The sequence below is a fragment of the Pongo pygmaeus genome, chromosome 11, assembly GCF_028885625.2.
Source record: "Pongo pygmaeus isolate AG05252 chromosome 11, NHGRI_mPonPyg2-v2.0_pri, whole genome shotgun sequence".
In the NCBI taxonomy this organism is placed as follows: domain Eukaryota; kingdom Metazoa; phylum Chordata; class Mammalia; order Primates; family Hominidae; genus Pongo; species Pongo pygmaeus.
This window is the reverse complement of record NC_072384.2, coordinates 57,852,466-57,874,566: the sequence shown is the minus strand read 5'-3', so window position 1 is coordinate 57,874,566 and position 22,101 is coordinate 57,852,466. Positions and strand designations below refer to the sequence as shown.

The 22,101-nt window shown below is 35.8% G+C and overlaps 1 protein-coding gene across 4 annotated transcripts in view; it reads left to right on the top strand.

Annotated features, from left to right (window-relative positions):
• Nucleotides 1–22,101, top strand: part of CCDC148 (coiled-coil domain containing 148) — a 280,505-nt gene that overhangs the window by 82,210 nt on the left and 176,194 nt on the right. For 2 of the 4 annotated variants that reach the window (XM_054477298.2, XM_054477299.2), the window contains exons 2-3: nt 9,836–9,898; nt 17,359–17,480. In XM_054477298.2, the coding sequence (XP_054333273.1) occupies nt 9,836–9,898; nt 17,359–17,480 (185 nt within the window). Of the gene's footprint in view, nt 1–9,835; nt 9,899–17,358; nt 17,481–22,101 lie in introns of those variants that run through there. The other 2 variants (XM_054477301.2, XM_054477300.2) reach the window with 2 other exon arrangements.

Below are 22,101 nucleotides of genomic sequence, written 5' to 3'. Positions count from 1 at the left end.
GATAACAACATCCCAGGCTCCCCTTGGCTTTCTTCTCTGCAACAGTTAGTATGAATCTTTCATCTTAATACTCACTCCATGTCTAGCTTTACGTCCGCATTTCATGCAGGATGAAAGGAGAAAGGGCAAGGAATAAGGAGGTGTGCCTGTATGAGAAAACATATCTCTCCCTGAAATTCCCAGCAGACCTCTCTCTGGTCATGTCTCATTGGTTGGAAGTGTGTCACATGGTCATTTACAGTCTCAGAGGTGTCAAAAGAAAGCCGATATTTTGCCCTGAACAAAATTAGAATGTGTTAGAAAGGGAAAAAAGTAGAATGAATGTTAGTACCTAGCTGTGTCTTCCAGTTTTAAACTTCAGAGGATAAAATTTCCTCAGCAGTGATAGTGAAAAGCACATCAAAATGCCATTTAATTGTTGAACTCTATAAACTTGCTTGTGACCTTCACTTTCATGGTTTTCTTTTAATTATCAAGCTTGTAATCAAGAGAAAGACAATGCATTTGTGACCATTAATCAGAAGAAAAGCTGTTTTGAAACATTTTTGTTAAAGAGGTCAGAAGAAATTTATCTTAGAAGGCAGAACAAATTTGTATAAAAATTATTTAATTATATACAAAATTAAAGTTAACTGGATATTTCAGGCTGGCCTTCACAGGGTTTGTATGACTTGGTAGGGTCAAGGGGCTCTGGGAAGTGGTCCAAACTTGGCAGGTTCAGAAATGTGAGTGACGAGTGATCAAACTCTGGGGTTCTCACCAGTAGAAACCACTTGGTAATCTTTATAGACTCTAATGTTGTTGCATTAATTTTACAATAGAAATGAGAATTGCAGTCAGCCCTCCATCTCTGCAGGTTTTGCATTTGTGAATTCAAACAACTACATATAGAAAATATTTTAAAATAAATAACATAGAACAACAAAAATACAAATAAAAATATAGCATAACTATTTATTTAGCATTTACCTTGTATTAGGTATTATAAAAAAGTTAGAGATGATTTAAAGCATACAGGAGGATGTGCATAGGTTATTTGCAAACACTACACCATTTTCTATGAGACACTTTAGTATTCATACAGTTTGGTATCCATGGAGGTCCTGGAACAAGTCCCCTGCAGATACTGAGAGATGACTGTATTTAGCAATAGGACCTTTTGGGGCAATGTTGATTACTTTTAATTACATATATGTACATATATACACATATACACATATATACATATATACACATATATATGTATATATATACACTCATTGTAAAAATGCAGTGATTTTATTACAGTTAAAGCTAAAGTCCTCTTTGACACTAACCTCCAATTGCAGCATACTCTTCAGTTTGGTCTACGTGTGGGCCTTTAGGCTTTTTTTCTCGAGAGAGAGCACACGCACAAGAGAAGGGGGTAGTATTGTTTGAAGTCTGTTAATGTTTATATAATGGTATCATATGGTATGTATCATAGTGCAACTTGCTTTTTTCACTCAATAATATATGTTGGAGGTAAAACTACATTATTTGTGTCTACTATGCATAGAATCTCCTTCTTAACCCCAAGCTCTTGGAGAAGTAAGATAGCATAGATATCCTCAGATTACTAACAAAATGCAGGTTTCTCCATGCGGGGGTTGTGTGCTATGATTGACACCTGAGTAGCTGGTCTGGGGCACCGGTCAACTGCAGTTAATGTGAACTTTGAGCCGGTGCTGAAACTTTAAAGTGGGCATGTGTTTTCTTCCTCACTTCTTCACATATACCTCAATCTACTGACCATTTTGACTTGGAGGTTGTTCTTGATAACAGTTGTCATCTCATACAGGTGAGCCTAGATTTAAATGTAGGGGAAAAGCAGGTGAAAACTATGTGTTTGCTTCTAATACTACCATGCGTTAGGTGCAGGACTGTGATCTATAATGTAATCACTTAATGCTCTTTTAGCAAATATGTATTGAATATCTAACAGGGACCAGATACTATTTTAGGCAGTCTGGAGAAACAGAGATGATCTGCTAAAGGCCTTGTTTACATGGAGCATATATCCTAATTGTAGATGTGAACAACAGGAAAGTTAATAAATATATAGTATAATGCCACACAGTGAGATGTACCACAAAGGAAAATAATTAGAATGAGAGGGTGAAGAATAATTGGGGGTAGAGAGAACTACTTTAGATGACATTGCCAGAGATGGTCTCTCTGCAGAGGCCTGAATAAATCTATAGCCCTTAATCTAGTGTATGATAGATGTTTATTAAACATTGTAATAATCTCATAAATAAATTAGAGAAACAGTAGGAGCAAACACAAAATGTAATAGTAGTACAAGGGAAAGGAAAGATCATCTCTGTCTGGATTAGGAGAAGCTCCAGTAGGATGATTAAGATGAGACTGAAAAATAAGTAGGTATTGGTCAGAGAGGCAACGGTAGAGAAAGGCCTTCCAAGCATAGGTAGTAGTGTGTGTACTATTTCAAATGAGAGAGATATCAAAGAGCATATCAGTTTCCTATTGCTGAAAAAACATTACCACAACCTTAGTGACTTAAACAATCCAAGTTTATGATCTTACAATTCTGGAGGTCAGACATCCAAAATAACAACAAGCTGTGGGCAGGGCTGTATTCCTTTGGAGCCTCTAGGGGAGAATCTGTTTCCTTTCCTTTTCTAGCATCTAGAGGCTACCTGCATTCTTTGGGTCATGGTTTCATGCTTCTTCAACGCCAGAAGCGTGACATCTTCAAACCTTCCTACTTTCTGACCTCTGCTTCTGTCACCACATCTCTGATTCTGACCTTCCTGCCTCCTTCTAATAAGGCCCTTCTGATTACATTAGGCCCACCTGGATAAGCCAGGCTAATCTTTTATATAACATCAGCTGATTAACAATCTAAATTATCTTTGCCATCTTAATTCCCCTTTGCCACATAACATAACACAATCATAAGTTCTGAGGATTAGGACCTACATGGACATCTTTGGGGCACTGTTGTTCTGCGTTTCACAAGCATTGTCCTTTCAGGGATCTGCAAACGGTTTGGGAATGCTCAAGGGTAATGTACAAATAAGGTAATAGGTAATGAAGGGGTTAGAGAGTCAAGAGCTAGATTGTCCTGGAGAGCAATTAGAAACCATTTAGTAGGTCAGGGAGTTATATGATGTATTTGGGTGTTTGAGACATCACTCATCCAGGCAATTGTGTGATGGTAGCTGGGCTAGAAGAGCAGATAAAAGGATATTGATAAAATTCTACATATAGGATATGGAAGGAGTGAATTATATAATACCCTGCAGCTGTCAGAGAGGTTAGGCGTAAAAGGGACCAAGGGGAAGCAGGTGAACCTCTTACATCAAGTCCAGGTATGTAGGATGGGAAAGTAGACTCCCAAATTGTGTCAGAAAATTGACAAATCTTAAATTTAAGCATGTCCAAAATGGCAAGTCATGTAGGAGGATAAGTGGTAAGTCTTTCCAAAGCAGAGGATTACCTTCATTATTCTTTCTTTATGGATCCCACATTCAAGGGGAAAAATTAGAGGCAAAACAGTATTTCTTCATAACTAAGTACTTAATTTCCCTAAGGTGATTTGTCAAAAATCAAAACTCCCAGTCATAGTTTCTGGTCAGAATTTCTGAGACAGTCAGTGGAAGCTGTGTGAATTCGTCTATTCCCCCCCCCCCAAAATCTGGAAAATTCCCATTTTTATGTAGCATATACCTAATTTATACCTTTTCTCTTGGGGTTTTCTAATTATTGAAACAGTTTGGAAGATATAAAGGGAGTAAGGGCATGAGAGGCTCCACTGCAGTTACCTTCACTCTCTGTGGGGCTCTGAAGTCCCATGGAAACTGGGCCCTTTTAGGTTGTTTGCTGTGGTTAACTCTTTTCTTTCTCCCGGACTGTGTTCCCCAGACTGGAAAAGCCTATGGGATGTATAGATCTGTATTTGAATTATTTTATTAGCAAGGTTGATTGAGACTCTCTACTTTGAGCTGTTTTAAAAATAGAGAAAATCATATAGGTTGACTATATGTGGAACTGGTTCATAAGCAAATTTATATGAATTATAAAGAGGGCAGAGATTTGATAGATTTTATTTTTCTGATTATGAATTTTATTTTTCAGTAAAAAAGGCAGAATTCTTTGAGAAAAAATTTCTGTCTTTGATTCTTGTACTGGTTGAATGAATATATATATATGTATACATGCGATTTTCAGTCATTAAAGGCACGTATGCATGTATATATATATGTATATATATATATATATGAACACACAAATAGAATGATATGGAAAGATGGCCAAGTTACATTATTAAATAACTTGTGGAATTGTATGTATGTCATTATTATACCGAGATAAAATTGGATATATATAAGTACTTACAAATGCATAGAAATTCTTTGAAATAATACAAAATAAAACCTTGAAAATGACTACCAGGGCTAAATGCAACTGTTCCTCCAGCTTTTCTGTTAGAGGCAAGTAGGACTGAAAATCTTAGTTCTTGCCACACAATTTTCTATACAGTTTATTATTTTAACCAGTACATTTGTAACTAAAGAATAGTTTAAACTAAACTATTTACTTATTTCCCACAGAGCATTAAAAAATGACCTGGTGAATATTCTAATGTTAACATTTTAAAGTTCTATACAGTGCAACAAGTGTATTTTAATATAGTCTGCCTTTTAGTAGAAGGTAAGAATCAATTCAGTATCAATATCATGAATTACACTTACATACGTTTATATCTTGAAGGATTCTTGATGTCATGAAATCCAGTTTCTTTTTTAATTGGTAAAATAGGCATATCATGGTAGTGTTTTTCCAGAATATAGTAAAATAGCTATTGCCTCTGCTTAGTACTTTTAAAACTGTGTTTTTCTTCTTCCTATAAAATAAGAAAAATTTAGAAATTATGCTCAATCATAAAGTAGTAATCAAAATTAAGTATAATCCTACTACCCAGAAATTGCCAGTGTTAAATATTTGCTATGCAGAATTAGACTAGTTTCTTTCTATTCAATTTTTTTTTTAATTTCTCATAATCAACTTTGGTAGTTTTTTTTTACAGTCTATGTCCTACAAACTTCTTATATAGTTTATTCCTAGATATTTTGTTTTTCGTTTGTTTTGAGTGAGATCTTTCCCATTATATTTGAATTGGTCATATTTATTTTGTGACTGAGCACTTTGTTTAACCATTTATATTAGTTCTAATAGTACATCTTTTGGTTCCGTTAGTTTTTTCAGGACAATAAATTTATCTTACACAAACTACAGTGCATAATGTTTTGTAATGATAGTGATATGTAACATTCTGCTTAAAATTTAAAAATGAATTCTGGATGTTAGAAAAATACTGCTTCAGCTGGACTTTGGCCATAATATTTGAATGAAAATGTTATGAGATCTTTCATATGAAAATGACCAAGATCACATACCTAGTCAGTAGCAAAAACTTTAGTTTCAATATCTTTCATTATAATACAAGAATCTCTAAAAATGAAGGCTTACTTTATAATCAATATCATGGCCAACTTTTATTATTTGATAAATTAATGTTTTACAATAATTTGATACCACATCCAAGATGTTTCTACATGTATATATTTTTTAAATTTAATTTAATTTAATTTTAAGTGCTGGGATATATGTGCAGGACATGGAGGTTTGTTACATAGGTAAATGTGTGCTGCACATATGGTTTGCTGCATATATCAACCCATCACCTAGGTGTTAAGCCCCACTTGCATTGGCTATCTATCCTGATACTCTCCCTCCACTAACCCCCTGACAGGCCAACCTCAGGCCAGTATCCCTGATGAATATTGATGTAAAAATCCTCAATAAAATACTGGCAAACTGAATCCAACAGCACATCAAAAAGTTTATCCACCATGATCAAGTTGGCTTCATCCCCAGGATGAAAGGCTGGTTCAACAAATTAATAAACGTAATTCACCACATAAACAGAACTAAAGACAAAACCAGATGATTATCTCAATAGACACAGAAAAGGCCTTCGATAAAATTCAACATCCCTTCGTGTTAAAAACTCTTAACAAACGATATATTGATGAAACATACCTCAAAATAGTAAGAGCCATTTATGACAAACCCACAGCTAATATCATACTGAATGGGCAAAATCTGGAAGAATTCCCCTTGGAAACTGGCACAAGACAAGGGTGCCCTCTCCCACCATTCCTGTTCAACATCGTATTGGAAGTTCTGACCAGGGCAATCAGGCATGAGAAATATATGAAGAAATAAAGAATATTCAAATAGAAAGTAAAACTGTCTCTGTGTGCAGATGACATGATCCTATAACTAGAAAACCCCATTGTCTCATTCCAAAAGCTTCTTAAGTTGATAAGCAACTTCAGCAAAGTCTCAGGATACAAAATCATTTGCAAAATCACAAGCATTCCTGTACACCAACAATAGACAAGCAGAGAGCCAAATCATGAATAAACTCCCATTCACAATTGCTACAAAGAGAATAAAATACCAGGAATACAGCTAACCATGGAAGTGAAGGACCTCTTCAAGGAGAACTACAAACCACTGCTCAAGGAAATAAGAGAGGACACAAACAAATGGAAAAACATTCCATGCTCATGGATAGGAGGAATCAATATCATGAAAATGGCCATACTGCCCAAAGTAATTTATAGATTCAATGCTATTCCCATTAAACTACCACTGACATTCTTCACAGAATTAGAAAAAAAATTACTTTATATGGAACAAAAAAAGAGCCCGTATAGCCAAAACAATACTATTTCTACATATTGGTATTGTTTTTAACATCATTTCGCCTGGCAGAATCCCCATTATAGAAGACTCACCGTCATGGGGTGATTGACTAGTCTACATATTTATAATCGTTTAGAGTTTAAATGCTATCCATATGTAGTACAACCTTAACCCTAAATATAATTGACTTTTTCCTTCCTCAGTGTATTAAAAAAAGATTTTCTTAGAAAAGAGAAGAATAAGAATATTAACAGTGTTAAAAAAACTGCCTCCTTATATAAATAATCTCTCTCTTATTTTTTCACATCTCTAAAGAAGTCCTGATTTTTCCCTGTAGAGACTGGTCATAAATAGATAAATATCATTTATTTATCTATTTTACAAAAGTTTAGATTCCCCATCAACTCTGTAATAATTAACTTTTCACTAAAATGTTTTTCAACCCTCTAGCTATTGTGACACTGTCATTCCATTATATATCAAAGTGTTCTTCCTGTGCTATAAGCAATTTCTTACAAAAGTATTATTTTAAGATATTTTCCATAATTGAGTAGATCTAAAAGGCTTAACATTTTGATAACATTCATAAGCAATTTCTAAAATGTCATATAATATGAATATGGAATAATTTATAAAACTAACTGTTCTTAAATTATTTAACATAAAAAATTCTGTTCAAGTAGCAGTTATGCAGCCAAAAGTATTTTAACAACAGGCTGAAGTGGCCACTTTGAATTTCTCACTAGTAAGCATAAAATTGAAATAGCCTGGATGATGTATACTTCTTTGGGAATCAGGAAATGTTGGTTTTAATACAGTTTCATAAATCCCTTATCTGAAATATGTGGAACCAGACAGTTTTTAGGTTTTTCAGATTTTTAGAAATGGGATAAAGAACATATGCCCATTATTTTTTGAAACCCTGGTGGGGCCCAGGCATCATCCCATAATTAAACAGATTAATATTTTTACGTAAATGTATGAACATTCACATTCATAGCGTAAACTTCAGTTTGGGTCAGGCTTGCCACCAAATGATTGCAGCTCAGGTTGGGTTTGGCCACTGTATTAATTATGAAATAAACCTTCATTTTCAGAGATTTTTGTATTATAATGTGAGATTTTGAAACTGAAAGTTCTGCTACTGACTAGGTGTATGATTTTGGTCATTTTTCTGAGCCTCAATCATCTCAAGTGCTAAAATGAGAACTGAACTAAGTAAATTACTTGTGAACTTTTCAGATCTAAATCTGAATGTCTAATCATTTCTCTCATATAAGAAACATTACAATGAAATCAGTTTTATAATACCTCAGCTTAATAACTCTTTAGTTCACAGGCCCTCAACGTTTTTGAAAGGCAAGTAGAAATTATACATGATTTATATATAATGATTAAAGTATGCGGGTCAGGAAGTATTTCCACTTGGTCTTCTAAATAGTTGGAACCAAATGAAGTTTCCAGTTCATGAAGACAGATTTGGCTACAACTTTGATTTCCAGAATATATTCTAATGTCAGATTTCTTATGGCCATACTTAAAATTTGAAGTACATAGAGATGGTGAGAAACATTTTATGGCTTGCATGATTTTCTTCTGAAAACCAGGAGGAACAAATTAGACAGGGTTAGACCAAGGCAACCAAAAGGGAATCTGCAAAACCCTATTTTGTTTCAGAACCTCAATGTTTGAGTCTCAATGCCAACAAAAATGAGGCCTAAATCTAAAGGGGCTGGCTCTCCAATGAAATAAAACTACACAACTAACCAATAAGAGGACAGGAGAGGCTCCTATGAGATAAAGATGGCAAACTTGGACAGCTAAGCTATGGGTGGCAGAATTAAATGAAAACTAGGGAGGGGATGCAGTAGGCCAGAGCTAACAAACCAGCATAGATTTATTTCTGGAGGCGTGCTTTGTCTGGTACTTGTGTTATGAAAAGGAAAAAGGTATATTTGATTATCTTTGGGTGTGGAATGCTCTTCAGTTTTCCATATTTTCTGCCACTCCTTTGGTCTTGCTCCTTGTCATTTCTCTCCTTTAACTTACTGATGGCTGCTGAGTGCATTTACATTTGCCACTCCTGTCTGTAGGTTATACTCTTAAAGCAGATTAAAATAAATGGGAAGGCTATGGTAGGGAGGGGGAGGCTATAGTAAGGACTTAGGAATTCTTGGTAACTTGGCAGAGTTTCCAAAAGTCATGGACCTTAACTATCTTCTCCTCCTTTTAAGAAGGTTTAGGTTACTGAAAGGGCCACTGGACATGGGTAGTTCAACCTGGTAGATATGGAACACAAACTTTTGAAAAGTGAGTACTGTTATTTAAAGAGCCACCAGAAGAGCGTGGAGTAGAAGATGTTTAGCAGGCATCTATACCTGTGAAAGGGAGAAGAAGGAAGTGGGATTGGGCAGATGAAGACAACAACAAAGTCTAGGCCCGCGTGGCAGGAAGCTCCAGAGCAAATATTACGTATCAGAGTGTCCTACATTGGGCCCAAATAGCTTTACATCCCTGCCTTGCTCAGTCATTGGGTATGGGCTGCCCCGGAAAGCATATGCCTTTGGACGAGGCTCTTCTCTGCAGCTGAGTCTTAACCTGAAGGGGGTGACAGCTGGAGGCTATCTGTAGACTGCATTCCCACAGCAAGGCAGCGAGTCCTTTGATCTGGCTGGTGCATCTCTGTATCTGCCAAAAGTGCCATATTACTTGTAATAGAAGTAGTGAATAATTTATTCTTCAATTTAGGTACTTTCTTTCCTCCCAGGAACACAAAATAAAACACATAACAACTTTCTAATAACAAATTTTTTATCAGTCACTGGAACAATCCAGCGGAGGAGGATTAAGAGGGAAAAAATAGAAAGGACAGGACCAAGAACAAGAAAGGCACAGAAAAACCACTAACAGAGGGAGGCTTCTAGGGGCAAGAAAAGCAAATTTTAATAAAATTAAAAGCTTTATGACACCCAGTCCTGGGTCTTACTTTTAAAAATACTTCAAGTAACACAGCTTTAAAAACATTTATGAAATAATATTATGAAATTTTAGTTCTCTCTTGTTTCCTTAACAGATATGGAAAACATGAATCGAAGAGACCGACCATTCTTGACAATTCAGAGAAACGATAGCTCAGGTATTTTTCCTACTTCCAACTCTGTTTTATTATTTACAGTGGATTATGTACTTTTGAAATAATATACAATTGGAATGTTGATTTTTCAAAATTTTAATAATGGAAAGCTCACTTTCTGGTTACATTGAATGACTGACCAGTTCTTTACAATGGGTTTGTTTTAATCCTCAGCAGTGGTCAGGATACCCTTGCTTTCTTCTTCTTCTTTTTTTTTTTTTTTTTTTTATTATACTTTAAGTTCTGGGGAACATGTACAGAATGTGAAGGTTTGTTACATAGGTATACACATGCCATGGTGGTTCGATGCACCCATCAACCCGTCATCTACATTAGGTATTTCTCCTAATGCTATCCCTTCCCTAGCCCTCCACCCCGCAACGGGCCCCAGTGTGTGATGTTCCCCTCCCTGTGTCCATGTGTTCTCATTGTTCAACTCCCACTTATGAGTGAAAATATGCTGTGTTTGGTTTGCTGTTCTTGTGTTAGTTTGCTGAGAGTGATGGTTTCTAGCTTCATCCATGTCCCTGCAAAGGACATGAACTTATCTTTTTTTATGGCTGCATAGTATTCCATGGTGTATATGTGCCACATTTTCTTTATCCAGTCTATCATTGATGGGAATTTGGGTCGGTTCCAAGTCTTTGCTATGGTGAACAGTGCTACAATAAACATGTGTGCATGTGTCTTTATAGTAGAATGATTTATAATCCTCCGGGTATATACTCAGTAATGGGCTTGCTGGGTCAAATGGTATTTCTGGTTCTAGATCCTTGAGGAATCACCACACTCTATTCCACAATGGTTGAACTAATTTACACTCCCACCAACAATGTAAAAGCCTTCCTATTTCTTCCCATCTTCTCCAGCATCTGTTGTTTCCTGACTTTTTAATGATTGTTATTCTAACTGGCCTGAGATGGTATTTCATTGTGGTTTTGATTTGGATTTCTCTAATGACCAGAGATGATGAGCATTTTTTCATATGTTTGTGGGCTGCATAAATGTCTTCTTTTGAGAAGTGTCTGTTCATATCCTTCACCCACTTTTTGATGGGGTTGTTTTTTTCTTGTAAATTTGTTTAAGTTCTTTGTAGATTCTGGATATTAGCCGTTTGTCAGATGGATAAATTGCAAAATTTTTCTCCCATTCTGTAGGTTGCCTGTTCACTCTGATGATAGTTTCTTTTGCTGTGCAGAAGCTCTTTATTTTAATTAGATCCCATTTGTCAATTTTGGCTTTTGTTGCCATTGCTTTTGGTGCTTTAGTCATGAAGTCTTTGCCCACGCCTATGTCCTGAATGGTATTACCTAGGTTTTCTTCTAGGATTGTTATGGTTTTAGGTCTTATATTTAAGTCTTTAATCCATCTTGAATTAATTTTTGTATAAGGTGTGAGGAAGGGATCCAGTTTCAGTTTTCTGCATATGGCTAGCCAATTTTCCCAACACCATTTATTAAATAGGGAATCCTTTCCCCATTTGCTTGTTTTTGACAGGTTTGTCAAAGATCAGACGGTTTTAGATGTGTGGCATTATTTCTGAGGCTTCTGTTCTGTTCTATTTGTCTGTATATCTGTTTTGGTACCAGTACCATGCTGTTTTGGTTACTGTAGCCTTGTAGTATAGTTTGAAGTCAGGTAGCATGATGCCTCCAGCTTTGTTCTTCTTGCCCAGGATTGTCTTGGCTATGCAGGCTCTTTTTTGGTTCCATATAAAGTTTAAAGTAGTTTTTTCCAATTCTGTGAAGAAAGTCAATGGTAGCTTGATAGGGATAGCATTGAATCTATAAATTACTTTGGGCAGTATGGCCATTTTCATGATATTCATTCTTCCTATCCATGAGCATGGAATATTTTTCCATTTGTTTGTGTCCTCTCTTATTTCCTTGAGTAGTGGTTTGTAGTTCTCCTTGAAGAGGTCCTTCGCATCACTTGTAAGTTGTATTCCTAGGTATTTTATTCTCTTTGTAGCAGTTGTGAATGGGAGTTCACTCATGATTTGGCTCTCTATTATCAGTGTATAGGAATGCCTGTGATTTTTGCACATTGATTTTGTATCCTGAGACTTTGCTGAAGTTGCTTATCAGCTTGAAGACATTTTGGGCTGAGACGATGGGGTTTTCTAAATATACATTCATGTCATCTGCTAACAGAGGCAATTTAACTTTCTCTGTTCCTATTTGAATACCCTTTATTTCTTTCTCCTGCCTGATTGCCCTGGCCAGAACTTCCAACACTATGTTGAATAGGAGTGGTGAGAGAGGGCATCCTTGTCTTGTGCCAGTTTTCAAAGGGAATGCTTCCAGTTTTTGCCTATTCAGTATGATATTGGTTGTGGGTTTATCATAAATAGCTCTAATTATTTTGAGATATGTTCCATCAATATCTAGTTTATGGATAGTTTTTAGCATGAAGGGTGTTGAATTTTGTCAAAGGCCTTTTCTGCATCTGTTGAGATAATCATATGGTTTTTGTCGTTGGTTCTGTTTATGTGATGGATTACGTTTATTGATTAGCGTATGTTGAACCAGACTTGCATCCCAGATATGAAGCCGACTTGATCGTGGTGGATAAGCTTTTTGATGTGCTGCTGGATTTGGTTTGCCAGTATTTTGTTGAGGATTTTCGCATCGATTTTCATCAGGGATATTGGCCTGAACTTTTCTTTTTTTGTTGTGTCTCTGCCAGGTTTTGGTATCAGGATGATGCTGGCCTTACAAAATGAGTTAGGGAGGATTCCCTCTTTTTCTATTGGCTGGAATAGTTTCAGAAGGAGTGGTACCAGCTCCTCTTTGTACCTCTGGTAGAATTCAGCTGTGAATCCATCTGGTCCTGGACTTTTTTTGGTTGGTAGGCTATTACTGCCTCAATTTCAGAACTTGTTATTGTTCTGTTCAGGTATTCGACTTCTTCCTGGTTTAGACTTGGGAGGGTGTATGTGTCCAGGAATTTATCCATTTCTTCTAGATTTTCTAGTTCATTTGCATAGAGGTATTTGTAGTATTCTGTGATGGTAGTTTGTATTTCTGTGGGATCAGTGGTGATATACCCTTCATCATTTTTTATTGTGTCTATTTGATTCTTCTCTCTTTTCTTCTTTATTAGTCTGGCTAGTGGTCTATTTTGTTAATTTTTTCAAAAAATCAGCTCCTGGATTCATGGATTTTTTGAAGGGTTTTTTGTGTCTCTATCTCCTTCAGTTCTTCTCTGATCTTCGTTATTTCTTGTCTTCTGCTAGCTTTTGAATTTGTTTGCTCTTGCTTCTCTAATTCTTTTTATTGTGATGTTAGGGTGTCAATTTTAGATCTTTCCCATGCTTTCTCTTGTGGGCATTTAGTGCTATAAATTTCCCTCTACACACTGCTTTAGCTGTTTCCCAGAGATTCTGGTACATTGTGTCTTTGTTCTCATTGGTTTCAAAGAACATCTTTATTTCTACCTTAATTTTATTATTTACCCAGTAGTCATTCAGGAGCAGGTTGTTCAGTTTCCATGTAGTTGTGCAGTTTTGAGTGAGCTTCTTAATGCTGAGTTCTAATTTGATTGCACTGTGATCTGAGAGACTGCTATAATATCCATTCTTTTGCATTTGCTGAGGAGCGTTTTACTTCCAACTCTGTGGTCAGTTTTAAAGTAAGTGCAATGTGGTGCTGAGAAGAATGTATATTCTGTGATTTGGGGTGGAGAGTTCTGTAGCTGTCTATTAAGTCTGCTTAATCCAGAGCTGAGTTCACATCCTGAATATCCTTGTTAATTTTCTTTCTCATTGTTCTGTCTAATATTGACAGTAGGGTGTTAAAGTCTCCCATTATTATTGTGTGGGAGTCTAAGTCTCTTTGTAGGTCTCTAAGAACTTGTGTTATGAATCTAGGTGGTCCTGTATTGGGTGCATATATATTTAGGATAGTTAGCTCTTCTTGTTGCATTGATCCCTTTAGCATTATGTAATGGCCTTCTTTGTCTCTTTTGATTTTTGTTGGTTTAAAGTCTGTTATGTCAGAGACTAAATTGCAATCCCTGCTTTTTTTTTTGCTTTCCATTTTCTTGGTAAATATTCCTCCATTCCTTTATTTTGAGCCTATGTGTATCTTTGCACGTGAGATGGATTTCCTGAATACAGCACACTGATGGGTCTTGACTCTTTATTCAATTTGTCAGTCTGTGTCTTTTAATTAAGGGCATTTAGCCCATTTACATTTAAGGTTAGTATTGTTATGTGTGAATTTGATCCTGTCATCATGATGCTAGCTGGCTATTTTGTCTGTTGATGTTTCTTCATAGTGCTGATGGTCTTTACAATTTGGTACGTTTTTGCAGTGGCTGGTACCGGTTGTTCCTTTCCATGTTTAGTGCTTCCTTCAGGAGCTCTTGTAAGGCAGGCCTGGTGGTGACAAAATCTCTCAGCATTTGCTTGTCTGTAAAGGATTTTATTTCTCCTTCACTTATGAAGCTTAGTTTGGCTGCATGTGAAATTCTGGGTTGAAAATTCTTTTCTTTAAGAATGTTGAATATTGGCCCCCACTGTCTTCTGGCTTGTAGGGTTTCTGCAGAGAGATCCACTGTTAGTCTGATGGGCTTCCCTTTGTGGGTAACCAACCTTTCTCTCTGACTGCCCTTAACATTTTTTCCTTCATTTCTACCTTGTTGAATCTGATGATTATGTGTCTTGGGGTTGCTGTTCTCGAGGAGTATCTTTGTGGAATTCTCTGTATTTCCTGAATTTGAATGTTGGCCTGTCTTGCTTGGTTGTGGAAGTTCTCCTGGATAATATCCTGAAGAGTGTTTTCCAGCTTGGTTCCATTCTCCCTGTCACTTTCAGGTACACCTATCAAACGTAGGTTTGGTCTTTTCACATAGTCCCATATTTCTTGGCGGCTTTGTTTGTTCCTTTTCATTCTCTTTTCTCTAATCTTGTCTTCATGCTTTATTTTAGTAAGTTGATATTCAATCTCTGATATCCTTTCTTCTGCTTGATCGATTTAGCTATTGATAGTTGTGTATTCTTCACGAAGTTCTTGTGCTGTGTTTTTGAGCTCCATCAGGTCATTTATGTTCTTCTCTAAACTGGTTATTCTAGTTAGCAGTTCGACTATGTTTTTTCAAGGTTCTTAGCTTCCTTGCATTAGGTTAAAAATGCTCCTTTAGCTCGGGGGAGTTTGTTTTTACCCATCTTCTGAAACCTACTTCTGTCAATTCGTCAAATTCATTTTCCATCCAGTTTTGTTCCCTTGCTGACGAGGTGTTGTGATCCTTTAGAGTGGAAGAGGCGTACTGGTTTTTGGAATTTTCAGCCTTTTTGCACTGGCTTCTCCCCATTTTCGTGGATTTATCTATATTTGGTCTTTGATGTTGGTGAGCTTCGGCTGGGGTTTCTGAGTGGACATCCTTTTTGTTGATGTTGATGCTATTCCTTTCTGTTTGTTAGTTTTCCTTCTAACAGTCAGGCCCCTCTGCTGCAGGTCTGCTGGAGTTTGCTGGAGGTCCACTCCAGACCCTGTTTACCTGGGTATCACCAGTGGAGGCTGCAGAACAGCAAAGGTTGCTCCCTCTTCCTTCCTCTGGAAGCTTTGTCCCAGAGGGGCACCCACCAGATGCCAGCTGGAGCTCTCCTGTATGAGGTGTCTGTCTGCCCCTGCTGGGAGGTGTCTCCCAGTCAGGAGACATGGGGGTCAGGGACCCAGTTGAGGAGGCAGTCTGACCCCTAGCAGAGCTCGAACACTATGCTTGGAGATCCGCTGCAAGGAGCTGACAGGCAGGGACGTCTAAGTTTGCTAAAGCTGCGCTCACAGCCGCCCCTTCCTCCAAGTGCTCTGTCCCAGGGTGATGGGAGTTTTATGTATAAGTCCCTGACTGAGGCTGCTGCCTATTGTTCAGAGATGCCCTGCCCATAGAGGAGGAATCTACAGAAGTAGTCTGTCTACAGCAGATTTGCTGAGCTGCAGAGGGCTCCACCCAGTTGGAACTTCCCTGTGGCTTTGTTTACACTGTGAGGGGGAAACCACCTACTCAAGCCTTAGTAATGGTAGATGCGCCTACCCCCACAAAAGCTCAATCATTCCTGGTCAACTTCAGACTGCTGTGCTGGCAGTGAGAATTTCAAGCCAGTGGATCTTAGCTTGCTGGGCTCCATGTGGGTGGGATCCACAAAGCTAGATCACTTGGCTCCCTGGCTTCAGCCCCCTTTCCAGGGGAGTGAATGGTTCTGTCTCACTGGCATTCCAGGCACCACTAGGGTATGAAAAAAACTCCTGCAGCTAGCTCAGTGTTTGCTGTAATGGCTGCCCAGTTTTGTGCTTGAAACCCAGGGCCCTGGTGGCATAGGCATTTGAGGAAATCTCCTGGTCTGTGGCTTGCAAAGACCATGGGAAAAAGTGTAGTATTTGGGCTGGGGTGCACCATTCCTGACGGCACAGTCCCTCATGGCTTCCCTTGGCTAGGGGAGGGAGTTTCCCCAATTTCTTGTGCTTCCTGGGTGAGGTGATGCCCCACCCTGCTTCGGCTTGCTGTCTGTGGGCTGCACCCACTGTCTAACCAGTTCCAATGAGATGAGCCACGTACCTCAGTTGGAAATGCAGAAATCACCCACCTTCTGCATCAATCTAGCTGGGTGCTGCAGACCAGAGCTGTTCCTATTTGGCCATATTGCCAGGTCTCCCTACCCTTGTTTCCTTTCACTGTGATTGGCCTGAAATCATTTGAGAGCTTCCTATAGTCATGCAATCCATGATTTACTTAATAAATCCAATTACTTTATATGACACAGATGAATTATTCATATAATTGAGGTGGAAGTACATGTTTTGTTCAATTTACTGAAGTTATTGTACTTTATGCTACTTGAACTTAGAGTAACCCTTACTTATGTTTTACTTTATGATATGGTTTTCATATCATACCAGACTAGGACATTGCACATATTTGGATGTAGATTACTGAGACATTTTACATCATTTTAATATTTTTCAACATATTAAACTTTTAGCTTTCAGTTTCAACCGTTTTTTCAAATTTAATTAAAATTATTTAGATTTTTCTAAGTTAAAATGCATCTATGACGAAAAATCTGTTTATATAATTTGATTTATAATGATGTGATACTTAATATTCACAGTTGATGTCTATCACATTTTAAATAAAAAGAATGGGTTAACAGTCGTCATACTTTGTAGCTTGGTATTATAATTTTCTAAAATCTTCAATATATGGTACTAACTTAGATGAAAGCATTCCCTCTGTACCCTTTCAGAAGTAATGCTGTGCAAGAAATAAAGTGGCTATATTATAATAATTTCTAGAAATAGAGGCCTCAAATATATTATCAATATTGTAATATATTATTTCTTGTATTTGCTTAAAAATATTTAAAAATAAGATCTGAAATCAACATGTTGCCCTAATTATATTTTGACTTCCAATAACATGATATTCTTTCTTTGTCATTTTTCTGTTTTTGTGACTAATAGATAATCTGGTATTCCGTATGAAAAATGAGATGAGAAACATCAAGTACAAACCAGTAGACTATCAACAATTGCGTGCATTAACTGAAGCAAAGAAATTGGCTTCTGCCTCTGCAAAGCTAAAGGTTAGAAGTTGTGTATGTGTTTTTCTAGTTTTAGAAAATTGAATTGCTAGAAAGTATTTACATTGCGAATGTGAAAATAAATGACATTCCAAATAGTTGTTAGAAACTCCCAAGTAGTAATAATAGTGAATAGCAGCTAACATTTATCGAATGCTCTCGGACACCATTATATAGTTTACATGCATTCATACATTACCCATTTAATGTTCAGAACAACTCTTCGAGGTCTGAATTCAACTTTATTTTTTGAAAGACGGTTATTTTATTAGCTTTCAACAACTTCCAACTTAATCTGAAGAATAAAAATTGTTAGTGATTACCAGCCATGGACTATTATCTGATTAAGGCTCCTTCTCCAACACTATACAAATATGTCCTCAGGTGCTCTCTTTTCTAGAATTCCATTTTTGGCTTAAATATATGTTCCAAGCCAGGGTGAACCTAGGCTAGATTTGAAAGGAGATTATGTGCAAGTGATTTTGCACAGTATTTTAGGACCATGTGTAGTTTAGGATTACTCACACAGTATGATTCTCTCTTGTGCAAATAATAGAGTTCATTGAAAACAGTATTTTCATTACTTGGCTGCATTTAAAAACAGGTTAGGTGAAGCAACTTGTTACGTAATTTACAAGTTATTTGTATTTAAAATTTTCATGGTTTGTTTGTTTTGCCTTTTATTGTTAATATCTTTTTTTATAGAAGGCAATTGTTATTATTTCAAAGCACATTTGATACTCTATTCTGGAGAGATTACCATATATTCATGGGACATATCTCCTCAAACTAAGGCGACCACTTAAAAGCCAGGGAATTATTTATTTGGTTTATATAACTTTAAAATAAGTTAATGTTATGGGAACATTCAAAGAAATTTTGTGGTAAAGTCACTTATATTACCATCATCCTAACAAAACTTTTCATATTCCTGACTTCTGTTTATTGTACACATATATATAAACATAAACATAATGCATATTTTATTTTTCCCATGATAAACATAGGCATGAAATCATGTATACTTTTCTCCCTAACAGTCTATCACATAATCTTTTAAATATTTAATTGTTCAAGCCAATAAATATTTATTATGTGCCTACTATTTGCCTTGAAGATACAATGGTAAGCAAAATATAGCCCTTACCTTTATGAAGTTTAGTGTTTGCTGGGGGAGGGAGAGGAGTCAGTGTTTATCAAATAAGCCTGGAAGTAAAATTATCCCATGTATAAACTGCAATAAAAACCATGCTGTTTGGTGTATAATAGGATTTGATCTTCACTGAGTGGTTAGGGAAGGCTTTTCTGAGGAAGGGATTTTGGAATTGGGATCTCAAGGCCAATAAAGTATGAAGTTACAATGAGATAGGAGGAATCAGTTCTGGTGTTCTATTGCACAGTAGGGTGAGGATGAATAACAGTGAGGTATTGTATATTACAAAACAGAAGAGAGGCTGTTGAATATACTCACCACAAAGAAATGATAAATGCACGCGACGATGGCCATGCTAAATACCCTGATTTAACATATATTTTATGTAACATATATATGTATCAAAACATCAAATTGTGCCCATAAATATGCACAATTACAATATGTCAATTAAAAATATAATACAAAAGAATTAACTAGGTGAAAACAGGAATGACAAGTACTCCAAAGAGAAAAAGATGCACCCCAATTTTTAGATATTTGAGATGTATCCAATTTTGTGATAATAGAAATTATGCTACTTCAAGCATAGATACTTTTCATGTTTTAGAATCCTCTACTCTCATAGGAAAAATTCCCATGATTGGGACATCTGGACCAAAGGTGTGAGTGTTTTTTAGTGTTTTTGAGACCTGTTACCAAATTTCTTTCCCAAGGTATTGTTTTAATAAAGATACCAAACAAATGTATTCTCTACACCCTTGTCAGTATTGGAATAGATAAATATAAATATTCATATATTTTTATATACACACTTATATTTCTAATACCATCCATCCATCCATCCATCCATCCATCCATTCGAGATGTACCAAAAAAGACATTTTGGCTGAATGTAGAATGGTTGAGTGTTAAAATCAGTATTTTATCAAAGTGAATTTCTCTTTGGTGATAGACTCATTATGAAAGATCAATATATTTCAGATTTTTAATTATTGTGGTTTTTACAGTTTGATATCAAGTGCAGGAACAATAATTTCTCAGCACTGTCAGCTGCTAGATGGCTACTGTGGTTTCTGTATTTACATATTTGTGCGGTTAAACAGATGCTCACGTTCAACTGGCATTTTAAGTAACATCAGTAACCTTTTTGTTCATAGTGGAATGTAATTCAGGAAGAAGCTTTTCTAGAAATAACTGTGTACCTGGGATTCATAGCTTGGCAAATCTCAAAAAATCCCTTGTCTTTAACTAATGAAAATGGTTCACAGTCTGTAGCAATCATTTTGACAAGCTTTTGCTTCCATTTTTAGTCTCCGTAGATTCATGATGATAAGGAATTGTCCTTTTAAAGCATTTTGGAATGTCTGTTGTTTTGAATTTCAGTTAGTGAGAACAAAATGTGTCCTAGGTACTTCATCATTTTCTAACACTTGCTTTTTTTTCTTCACGCAGTTTTCATTTTTTGTTATATCTGGATTAAGGAAGATGCATTGGGAATATTGTTGTACATTATTTTTTGGAGTCTTCCCTTCTAATTTAATTTAGAGGTGGCAAGTTGACATTTTGCTTTTAATTTATTCTTGTAAGTTGTGAACAATTGCCAAATAGGACTTTTTCTTAAAAGACTCATGGCTTAAGTGGAATTAAATAACTGGAAATTAAATACAACTCAAAGTTTTTTTTAATGTCCTGAATGCTAAGATACCAAACAGTACACACTAACTAGAATTATGATTATAATAGTATCTCTCTTATTCTTTCATATATTGCTTGAATTAAAAATATATAGGCTCAAAAAGAATGTATTATTATTCTTAATGTTACATAGCTAACACATTCTCTCTTAATGTTTGTATTAATTATCAGCCTACTTCCCTGTTTATTTTACCATTTAAATACATTCTTTTTTAAGACATGTAATTAACAGTTTAATAATCATTGTTAATTATTACAGCACTTTTCTCTGGAAATATTAAATATAAACATATTTAAATAAAATGATAAAATGTTAACATTTAAAGCACATAAAGAGATTATTGCTTCAAGTTACATCTAGAATACTTAGCTGCCTGTCTGATTTGTACTACTGATATTATTAACAAGTTAGATGTGATGGTCATCTATATAATCACTGCATCATTGATCATGCACAATTTCTGGGATGCCAGCCATATAAGACTGAAGTGGACAGTCAGTGATCTAGTCTTTCAAAGGCTGAGATTGAACCTGAAGACAAATAATAAAGTTGGGCTAAAAACTGAGACCAATTTTTGTACATTGTGTGTAACTGTTCATTCCCAGTGTTTTAACTGTAAAAGAGATCTTTGCAATTATTTTTAAATTTGAATTTCTTTGCTTAGATACTTCTTGTCCAGCTCAAGCCTCTATTAATTCTTTTTAAAAATGTTATATTGTAGAAAATTATAAACATATGCACAATTGGATTGAATGGTATAGTGAATCTCCATGTCACATCATTCAGCTTCAACAATGATCAACTTTTGGCCCTTGTTTCCTCTATACTCCTACCCACAAATGACCCCCTGTGCCAGATTGTTTTGAAGCAAATCACAGACATCATGATATTTCCCCCATAAATATTTCAACATATATTGCTGAAATAATAGAGATTTTTTAAAAGCCTACAATACTATTACCATGTCTAAAAATGTTAATGTCTTAATAATTTCAAATATGTAGTGTTAAATTTCCCTGATTGTCTCAAAAATTTTGTCTTAAAGTTTATTTAAATCAGCTTCTAGATATGGTCTGTACATTATAATTTTTTTTTTTAGATTTGCTCCTCTATCCTTTTGTATTTTGTAATTTATTTTTTGAAGAAATTGTATTGTTTGTCTTATAGTCTGAATTAGGCAGATTACATCCTGGTGGTGTCATTCAACATGTTTTTCTGTTTCTTGTATTTCCAGTAAATTGATAGTTATATTTAGGGACTTGATCAGATTCAAGTTCAATTAATTTTGGCAAGAACACTTACTGATGGAAGTTTTGTGCTCTAATCTTTTTCTATTACAAATGGTACTGCAGTGAATAGCTTTGTGTGTATATCTTTTATACTTTTGCCAATATAGTTTTCAGATGGATTTCTATAAATGAAGTTGCTAAGTCACAGGATAAATCCATATGAAATCTTGTGATACATCTCCAAGTTCCCTTCTATGGGGGTTGTATCACTTTGTATTCCCACTAGCAATATTAGACGGAACATGCTTTCTGTAGCCTCACAGTGTTTTGTTAAACAATTGAGTTTTTGTCAGCCCGATAAATGAGAAATTGCATCTTACTGTAGTTGTTTTTTTCTTTTTATTTATGTTAACAGTTCTTTATTGAGTTATAACTCACATATAGTAAAATGTATATATCTCAAACATACATCCCAGTGAAATTTGACAAACATATACATACATGTAACCAGTGGTCTACTAGTTATTGGCGTCTGTCTCAAAA